Source organism: Pistacia vera, unplaced genomic scaffold (genome assembly GCF_008641045.1).
Source record: "Pistacia vera cultivar Batoury unplaced genomic scaffold, PisVer_v2 Contig818, whole genome shotgun sequence".
NCBI lineage: Eukaryota > Viridiplantae > Streptophyta > Magnoliopsida > Sapindales > Anacardiaceae > Pistacia > Pistacia vera.
Genome location: NW_022196688.1, coordinates 297,625 through 308,656, shown reverse-complemented (window position 1 = coordinate 308,656; position 11,032 = coordinate 297,625). Strand labels below are relative to the sequence as shown.

At 33.3% G+C, this 11,032-nt stretch overlaps 1 protein-coding gene across 1 annotated transcript; it reads right to left on the bottom strand.

Annotated features, from left to right (window-relative positions):
• Positions 1 to 936: 936 nt before the first annotated feature.
• Positions 937 to 3,029, bottom strand: LOC116117587 (3,9-dihydroxypterocarpan 6A-monooxygenase-like). Its single transcript, XM_031403609.1, has 2 exons — positions 2,017 to 3,029; positions 937 to 1,605 (listed from the first exon to the last, which is right to left on the bottom strand). Exons 1-2 carry the CDS (start codon positions 2,923 to 2,925, stop codon positions 964 to 966), a joined length of 1,551 nt encoding a protein of 516 aa, XP_031259469.1. The 5' UTR covers positions 2,926 to 3,029; the 3' UTR covers positions 937 to 963.
• Between the last annotated feature and the right edge of the window lie 8,003 nt (positions 3,030 to 11,032).

The window sequence follows — 11,032 nt, the reverse complement described above, 5'->3', positions numbered from 1 at the left end:
AAATGCAACAATTAATTAATATTGTGGTCCTTGCTAAGTTAATTTCTAGAAGGTTTAGTTGATGCTTGGTATGTAATGTAATGTTTATCTGTAGAAGGGCTTAGTCGATGGTTGGAATATGCACTGTAATTAACTGTGCCATTCTAAGTACTTGGCCTTGTGTTAGATTTATGCGTTTGCGAATCCGGGAAAGAAGGAAATAGATATTTGATGCTAGGCTTCTTAGACGTAACAAATTAACCACGGAAACATTATCTTATTTCATTTGGTGATTTAGAACAGCAATAAGAATTACGAAAGTAATTCAATATTTTTTCTCCTGGTGGGTCATGTGGGTTTCAAATAGAGTTATTTATTTCCCTTTGTACCTCTTTGTCGTAAGTCGTGAAAACCAAAAGTGCTGTAATCCGATTGTCCCGACTAGTTTATATGTATTTTTATTAATTCTTAAGGTCTATTAAACAAAGTAATCTCTAAGGTCCATTAAACACCTTATAAATTCAAAAGACAAAGTAAACCATAGTATTATTATAGTAAGTAACCTCAATGTTTAAATCTAAAAACTCAAAGAATTAAACAAATTTCTTTGACAGTCAAACTAATCCCTTGGTGTTAAACATGCTCATCACCTATTAGCCAGCTTTCATGCAATCAAATTGTTACCAATTCGCAAAAGGGATAGATAATAGATTTATGTAAATTTGTCACTAAAGCATCGGTTCTCTATCAAAATTGCAAATTGTACTAGAACCTGTAAATGACACTAGAATTATATGTTTCGAAAAAGTTGCTGATCTGAGAAGGAAAGAAATTAAGTCCGGGTTAGTTCTCTTTGGTTATAAGGGTTTGTAGAGTTTGTTTCTGAACCAGCTGGCTTGGTTTATTTATATTAATTAGATTTTGATGACAGAGAAATTGAACATATGATATATAAATAGCATCATTCATAAAACATTGTGATGATCAAATTGATGGAAATGGAGTGAGCCTAGCCACAGGGGTGCAAACAAGGGAATGAGCCCTGCGAAGTGTTAGCCCAGGACCCTCTTCCATGTCAACAATATCATTCTCTCCATAACCAACTTTCAATTCGAAACACTGAATTATAGCAGCAATGGTTGTTGGAACAAAGTGTAATGCTAGTGTAGCTCCAGGGCAGCTTCTTCTACCACTTCCAAATGGTATCATCGGAAAATTCTGCCCCCTTACATCCAAAAACTGGTTGTTTCGACACCACTTTTCACTAAGAAACCTCTCAGGCCTGAACTCATGAGGGTTTTCCCAATGGCTGGAGTCCCTTCCAAGAGACCACAAGTTCACAAAGAGCCTAGTCTTTGCTGGAATCATGTAACCAGCAATAATGCAATCTTCAGATGATTCTCTTACAACTAAAGGGCCAGTAGGGTGAAGTCTTAGTATTTCCTTCACAATGGCTTGCAGATAAGGAAGATTTGCAATATCTGATTCTTCTACTATTCTGTTTTTTCCAACTACAGAATCAATCTCTTTTCTTGCTTTTTCCATCACATTCGGATGGTTGATTAGCTCTGCCAGTCCCCATTCTAACGTGATGGAAGATGTGTCCGTTCCAGCCCCAAATATATTCTGTCAAGATCCAAAAGTATAATAGTTTTAAAATCATCATCAGTCCATTAATTTGACAATTTCTCCTTAACTATAATAACCAATAATGTTATATGATTGATATAAAACTATTATTATCGGTGTCGTCATTCTTATTTCTTTATTGATATTTAAAACTTGCTCTGGTTGTTAGCTTTCCCTGTCCCAAAATGGTTGTGAACCAATGTCATTTTCAGTTTCAGATACTATACGGAAAAGACAAATATGTTTCAATAATCATCAGGGAAGAAACGTATACATGACTAACTATGAAAGATAGAGAGAATTGTAAACCAATGAAAGTTGTAATATGTTTATCCTAAGATAAAATCATGAAATGATATGGCCGAAAAAACAAAATTGCATATTTTAGTGTGTCTAGATAGTAGTTACCATAATGAAGGCTTTTATATTTGCTCTGGTCAATCTCATCTCTGCGTTTTTGTCTTCGAATATATGGAATAAAACATCAAGTAAATCCCTTTCGGAATCACCCTCATCGCCCATTTGCTTCCTCTTCTTCCTCGACTCTTCATGCTCCTTCATGATCCTCTCCATCATAACATCATACCTCTTCCGAGCATCCTCTAGCTTTCTTCTAAACCCTTGCAAATCCAACTTCTTACAAAACCAAATTGTATCTGACAGATTAAACTTAGCTCCCAACTGAGTCAACGCTTGCACCAATTTTCTCACCTCACCAGCTTCATCTTCTTTATCAGAACACCTTTGCCCCAGTGTCATTCTTGTTATTATGTTATTTGTCAACCTCATTAGCTCTCCTCCAAAATTTACCCTCTCACTTGCCTCAGCTTTCTTCAGCATTAACATTAGAAATCGCCTTGTTTCTTCCTGTCTAATGGGACGAAGTTGGTCTAGCCTTCTTCCACCAAGAAGTTGATTCATGCAAAGTTTCTTCATGAACTTCCAGTAAGGTCCATAATGCACTGTGGCAAAATCAGATGAACCATAGGTGAGGTAATCGAGATTGGCCGTTTTAGGGCGGTTCAGGAACTTAGTTTCGTTGGTTTTGAGAATTTCTTTGGCCATTTCTGGGGAAGAAGCAAGAACACAAGGTTTTGAACCAATGAAGAAATAAACCAAGGGACCATAGCGGGTTGATAGCTTATGAAGTGCTTGGTGGGTTACAGGACCAAGCATGTGGAGATGGCCAATGATTGGTAACCCTCGTGGGCTTGGTGGAAGCTGGGCCTGGGTCTGAGTCTTGCCCCAGATCGTTAGGAAGAAGATAATGGAAGCTATGCAGATAAGGAAAAGTGTTGCATCTTGCATGTCAGCCATGGTTTAAATGTTGCACGCTGGAGCTGGTTCAAGGAGCTTAAATAAATGAGTGACGTTAACATTTCTAAATATATTTTTAATAGGTTTGGAGACGAGACGAGGTCTTTATATCTAATAACATCAGTCGTCAGTTGCCACGCTTAGTAATTAGTATTTGCTCACATTACAATCAAATCTGAAGATAAAAAGGATTTTTCAACTACCGAATATAGCTTAATTGTCTTTATTATTTGATGAGACGATGTAAAATCGTTGGAGATAGAATAGAATCATTTAACTACCAGAAACTGTGAGCACGTACGACAACATGTGAAGAGCTCCACATTGCCAGATCGATTCCTATCGCCGCCACCAATAACCAAAAAAAATTTTTAATGTTATTTCATGAGAACTGATGATGCCGAAAATATATTATTAAAATTTTAAAAAAATTATTTTTAGACTTTTTTATTCCTAAATTCTTATTTTATTTTAGTAGTTCTAATTAAATTAGATTTCTTGTTTTAGAAGTTTTGCATATTCGAGTAAAATTTGTTTTGATTATTAGGTTTATTGTTTTTCAAACTAGTTAAGGTTAATTATAGTATAAATAGAGGTCATTGTAGCCTTTAAGACAATAGTTTTTTGTGAATTATTATTTTAATAAATTATTGAGAACCTTTTGTAGTTATTTCAATTAATCTAGTATTCGAATCTTGATACAATTCAATGGTGATTATCGTATCATTTATCCATTATCTAAATCTTGATACAATTCAGTAGTGGTTTTTTTTGTATCACTTGTTCTCTACAATTTTCCGTTATCTCTATTGTTGTTTCTTCGTCATCTCCATGCATTATGGCTTCATAAATTCCATGGTGAAATTGCGTATAGAAGAGGAGAATCCAAGCATTTGCACACAACAATCACAAATGTAGAGATATAAGAGTAAACAGGCCAATTAAACAGAATTCTTATGCAATTAGTATGGAAGAATTCAAGAAGGGATTTCTTCCGATGTCACATGGTGTCTATCTCTCTAGGGATATATGTCCTAAAACACACGATGAGAGAGATAGAATGAAGAGGATCTCATATGCGTCAGCAATTGGATCCATCATGTATGACATGTTATATACTCGGATTGATGCCTCATGTGCGTTAAGCACTTGTAGTAGATATCAATCGGATCTAGGTGAGCGTCATTGGATAGCTGTCAAGAACATCCTTAAGTACCTGAAGAGGACTAAGGACATGTTCTTGGTTTATAGAGGGAAAGATGAGCTCACTATAAAAGATACAGTGATGCTAGTTTCCAAACGGATAAAGATGGTTATTGATCGCAATCAAGGTTTGTATTTTGTCTCAATGGGGGTGCAGTGAGCTGGAAGAGCTCCGAGCAAAGCATTATAGCGAAATCTACAATAGAGGTTGAGTATATTGCATTATCCGATGCAGCCAAGGAGACAATTTGGATTGAGAAGTTTGTCACCGAACTTGGTGTGGTTTCCACGATTGTTGATATGATAGATGTCTATTGTGACAACAATGGAGCAATTGCTTAAGCAAAGGAACCATAGTCTCACCAGAAGTCCAGACACATACTCGGATTCGTCATCTCTATATGTTTTTTAAATAAAAAAAGGCAAATATAAGAGATAAATAGGGGAATTCTTAACAGAATTCCTATGCAATCAAATTAGGATCATAATTGCACACAACAATCACAAATGTGTGGTTAAGTTCTACGGAGTTCACTTTTGTGAAAAAACTACAAAGTTTACTTGAACCCATAAATGACGCTAGAATTTAGTCCCAGTTAGTTCTGTTTGTAGAGTTGTTTCTGAACCAGCTCGCTTGGTTTATCTATTATAAGAATTTAATGATATAGACATTAAGCATATGATACAAAAAGAGCATAAATTGGAACATGAAAACAGGCAAAATCAAGGAATTGAACCAGCAGAGTGTAAACTAAGGTCCCTCTTCCATGCAACACCAATAAAAGAAACCTACTACATATACATTTCTCTCTTCCCATAAATTGAAATTTTCATATAAACAAATTTTTACGTACAAACATTATAGAGAAATAAACATTAAGTTCCTACAAAGCTATTGAATTCTTAATAAAAAACTGTATATACTAACACAAAATCCTTAAATTCTAACTTTAAGTATTCCTAGGTAACAAGGCCTACCATTCAAATATAATTCTTTTACCAAATAACATTATACAAATTTTTTCCATATTCAATCATCCAAAGCTTTGATTATCCTCCCACAAGTAAACATGCAGTGAAATAATTGAATTCTACAATTTCATAAAATCATCTCCAATGGGACACTAAATTTGTATAAAACAGTAAAATGGTATCCAAATGTTGCTCCAACCTAACTTTAAAAATCATAATAAAATTGGTGTAACACTATTCATCCACACCAATTATTATAAATATAAATAATAATCAAATTAACATAAATACAAATTAAAAAAAAAAACTTATAACAAAAATAAGAATATAAATGTGATAAAATTTAATTTAAGGACTAAAATGTAAGGTTTATTTTGAAAAAGAAAAAAAAAAAAAAGACTACATTGAAAAGTGGAAAAATTATTTGGTATTTTAGTCCCACTATTCATCTACACTAATTTGTGGAACGAATTGGAGATGCAATAATAAAATGGTGTGAAAATTGCACCAATCTGATTTGAAAGTTACACCAATTTGGTTTGAAAATTGCACCAATTTTGTGTGAAAGTTACACTAATTTGGTCTTTGAGATTGGAAATGGTCTAAGTTACCAAAATTATCAAAGCTCTATTAATAGAAACAGGTAATAATTAATAAGAGCTTATTTATTACACACCCAATTTTTTTTATGTACGGCTTCTTCTTGGATTTTAGTACGATCCGGAGATTTCGGTACCAATCTGTGAAGTTAGTACCGTCGCCTGTTTAGGATGTGTCTGGTCCTGAGGCTACACAGGAAGAGAGAGATACTTATGCAAAGTATCTCGATGATGCTGATAGCGTGCAATGTATAATGTTAGCATCGATGACGCCAGAGTTGCAAGAGCAACATGAACACTTGGATGCTCAGTCTATCCTGACGCATCTCAAGGAGCTCTTCCAGAAGCGTGCTAGGCACGATTGATACGATAAGTCTAAGGCATTGTTTAGATGTCGAATGGCTGAGGGAGCCCAAGTTGGGCAACGTGTACTCAAGATGATAGTACATACAAAAGCTTGAAACTTTAGGTTTTGCCATGGATGTAGAACTATCAGTGGACCTTGTTCTACAATCCCTGCCTGAATCCTTCTCACAGTTCATATTGAACTTCAATATGAATGGAATGGAGAAGTCCCTCTCCGAACTCCTAAGTATGCTCAAGACGGCAAAGCAAGACATGAAGAAGTCAAAGCCAATATTGCTAGTTGACGCTACCCTTGGAAGAGGCAAAGGAAAGGCTAAGACCAAACCCAAGCCTAAGTACAAGCCTCAAGATGCCTTGAAACTTGCTAGTGGCATAAGCAAAGATGGGAAGGCGGTTTGCTTTCATTGTGGCAAATCTGACCATTAAAAGAAACACTACAAGGCCTTCCTAGCAAGCAAGAAAGAGACTATTGGATCTTCTTTTAAAGGTTCATGATTGAAACTAACCTATCTCCTATTACATCTTGGGTTATTGACAGTGGATATGGATCTCACATTTGTAAAATGTGCAAGGACTGCGAAAGAGTAGATCTCTTGGCCAAGGGGAGGTAAATCTATGTGCTGGGAATGGAGCTAGAGTTGTTGCATTAGCCGTAGGAGTTTATCAGTTATTGTTGCCTTCGAGCCTTATTTTAGAACTCATGGATTGCTATTATGTACCTTCTATTTCAAAGAATATTATTTCAGTATCCGCTTTGGACAGTTATGGATATCGTTTTATAATATCTAATTGATTGTTGTCTTCTAGTTTAAATGATATTCATTATGAAAATGCTACATTACATAATGATTTATACGTTCTAGATATAGATAATAAAGAAATACTCAATCTTGAAAATAAGAAAGTCAAGCATGGCGATCTGAACCAAACATAACTCTAGCATTGTAGGCTAGGTCATGTTAATCAAACTCGCATTGTAAAACTCCAAAAAAAACGAGATTTTGGACCCATTTGATTTCCAATCTTATGAGCTATGTGGACCATTAATAGTTCAAGCAAGAAGAGGATATTCTTACTTCAATAGTTATGGATATGTTTATTTAATGAGACATAAATATGAATCATTTGACAAGTTCAAGGAATAAATAAATGAAGTACATAATAAACTAGGCAAAAATATTAGAGCTCTTCGATGAGACCAAGGATGTGAATACTTAAGCTTGGAGTTTGGATAATACCTTTAGGAAAGTGGGATAGTATCACAACTCACACCTCCATATACATCTCAGCATAATGGTATATCTGAAATGAGGAATCAAACTTTACTTGACATGGTTCGATCAATGATGAGTTTTTTTTTCTAATATACCTGCATCATTCTAAAGGTGTAGTGTCACAACTCACAAGTCACACCTCCATATACATCTCAGCATAATAGTGTATCTGAAAGGAGGAATTAAACTTTACTTGACATGGTTCGATTAATGATGAATTTTTTCTAATATACCTGCGTCATTCTGGGGTTATGTCTTAGAGATTGCGATTTACACACTAAACCGTGTATCGTCCAAGTTTGTGAATAAGACTCCATATAAACTATGGAATGAGCAAAAACCCAAATTGTCTTATTTGAGAACTTGGGGTTGTAGTGCTCATGTCAAGAAATTGATATCAAATAAGCTAGCCCCAAAATCTGACAAATTATATTTGTGGGGTATCCTAGGGAAACTATGAGATACTATTTCTACCAACCAGAAGCAGTCTATATCCTTGGTATCAAGATTTATCGAGATAGATCATGTAGATTGCTAAGCCTAAGTTAGAGTACATAAATCGACAAGGTACTGAAGAGATTCAGTATGAAAGAATCAAAGAAAAGATTTCTTCCTATGTCACATAGTGTTTATCTCTCAAAGGACATGTATCCTAAAACACCCGAAGAGAGAGATAAGATGAACAAGATCTCCTATGCATCCATTATTGGATCTATAATGAATGTCATGTTATGTACTCGGATTGATGTCTCTTATGTATTAAACATTTGTAATAGATATCAATTGGATCCAGGTGAGCGTCACTAATAACAGTTAAAAACAGTCTTAAGTACTTGAAAAAGACTAAGGATATGTTCTTGGTTTATAGAGGAACTCACTGTAAAAGGATATAGTGATGCCAGTTTTCAAACAGACAAAGATGATTATCAATCTCAATCGAATTTTGTCTTTTGTCTCAATGGAGCTATAGTGTGCTGGAAAAGCTCAAAGCAAAGTATTGTAACTGATTCTACAACAAAGGTTGAGTACGTTGCATTATCAGATGTAGCCAAAGAGGCGGTTTGGATCAAGAACTTCATTACCGAAGTTGGTGTGTTTCCTAGCATCGTTGAACCAATAGAATTATTTTGTGACAACAATGGGGCCATTGCTTAAGCCAAAGAATCACGATCTCATCAAATATTCAAACACATACTCAAACAATTCCACCTGATCAGAGAAATCGTTCAAAGAGGAGATGTGTAAATAAGAAGAGTACCTACCAATGATAACATAGCAGACCCGCTTACGAAAGCTCTGCCGCAGCAAAAGCATGACAAACACTTAGCTTCATTTGGTATTAAATACATGAATGATTGACTATAGTGCAATTAATTGAAGATTGTTAGAGTAAGTGCCCTAGAGCCAATGGTTTTTTATATATGACTCTATGTATCATGTTATTCTATTAATGAAAGACATTATTTATATTATGTAAATCGTATTTCATATGTATGTAATAATATATGTCCTTAGAGTGGTGGAACCGTGACAAGGGAATCAAGCGGTTATAAGTCTTAATTGTGAGATCTTTATAAGCACATATGGTAACCATTCTAGAAACGTTCATAGCCCTAGTATTATTTTGACCTAGAGCATATATAATACAGTAAGGTTATCATAACGTTGAACGACTCTACTGAATGGTAGTGGGATATCTCGTATGTCAAAGTTGTTTGGTGACAACTTGGTATGACGCATAGGTGCTTGTTATTCACAAGTTCGCTAGATTGGCTCATTTAGAGGATTTCATATAGATAATGACCTCAATGTCTATGAAATACATCCTCTAACAGACGGTGGTGCATGTGATCTTTAAACTTGAGATCACAAGAGTGTTGTGTATAAATATTGGTGTAGTTTGATGTTAGCCAAACGTAATCATATTTAGGGTTATCAGTATAGTAGTGATTAACTATGACTATGATGGGTCGACAAAAGATTCATCACTCTTAGGAACAGGAGAAATTATTTCGATGAGATATTCGGTAAAAGGCAATGACCTTAAATCTGTGGCCACAGTGGAATAGAATTGTTGCTCGAATCTAATTTCGTTTGATTGTTGGTCCGATAACCGAATACGAATATGTCAAAGAATTTCATACTTGAAGCTAACACTATTTTTGTGCTTCAAACCCTGATGAGATAATAGACAATGAAGTGATTGAATTTCACAGTAACCATAACATTGACAAGTAATTATTTTACTGAATCTGAATCTATCGGATGACCATAATGTCTTGCTAGAAGTCAATCTTGATCTGTGTATAATAAGACAATTAATAGTGTTAATCACAATACTGTCGATATGATAAGAGTCTAAGGGTCACACACTTACAAAACAATAAGGAAGACAATGGATAAAGGCAATTTTGTTTTTTCAAGACAAATTGTATTATGGTAAATCTTACAAATCAATTAAATTTGCTAAAAGGTTGTCATCCATGTCTAATTTTATATTGGATTTAATTTCTAAGATTATATAATTATCTAAATATAATTATTTGTGTATATATATTTTAAATAATGAATATATATGTGTGTATATATTTTAAATAATGAATATATATGTGTGTATTTATATATGTATTAATAATAATAATAATAATTAAATACTCATCTAACTTTTTCTTAAACACTAAGTGAAGTCTAATTATTTATTTATAAATAAAAAATATTAATAAGAATATTCTTGAAATGTGTTAAGAAAATATTAGTATAAAGTTTGTCTATAAAAAGAGGTTTTAACCTTTACTTCTTAATTAGCTCATTCTTGCCTCCCAAACTAAAGTTGGAAAAGAATAATTTCTTAAAAAGTTTTTTTAAGGTTCAAAGAAAAAGTTAGAAAATTTTCCTAAATATTTATTCCCCAAATAATCTTATTTAGGGTTACATTTTTCTTTTTAGGAAATTTTTTTATCTTTTTCTTCTTTGAATTTTCTTACATTTTTTTTGAAATTTTCTTGTCTTTTTCTTCTTTAACCTTCAAACTCTAAGAAGAAAAAAAATAAGAAAATTCAAAGAAGAAAAAGGTAACAAAATTTTTTAAGAATTTTCTCTCTACAACTTCAACTTTAGCTTGAAAACAAGAATAAACTTATTAAGAAATAAGGATGAAAACCCTTTTTATAAACAAACCCTAACACTAATATTCTCTTAACATATTCTAAGAATATTTCCATTAATATTCATTATTTATAAATAAATGATAAGACTTTACTTAATGCCCAAAAATTGGATATATATATACACACACACATTTTTGTTTTATTTTAAAAATACTCATTATGATAATTGTGACTAACCCTTATCTTGCTACAACTTGAACTCAAGACCCTTTAGTATTTTAACCCCTCAATTCATCCTTCACTCCATCAAACCACAAAAGGTAATTACACACCTAATTCCTAAAGAAAAAAAAATGCCGCGATTTTAAAAACATAAGAGTAATTTTATTATATCAATTGCATTTTATGAAAAAAAATTACAATGATAAAATACATTAAAACAAATAGAATTTTGTTAATTTTTGAACTTAAAATTTTGCTTTAGATACATGATAACATGTATTGTATAAGTTTGTATTATAAAGTACAGAAAGACAAAATTTGATTACTTTCAACATATCATAAAATTTTACTTTTGGTACTTTTA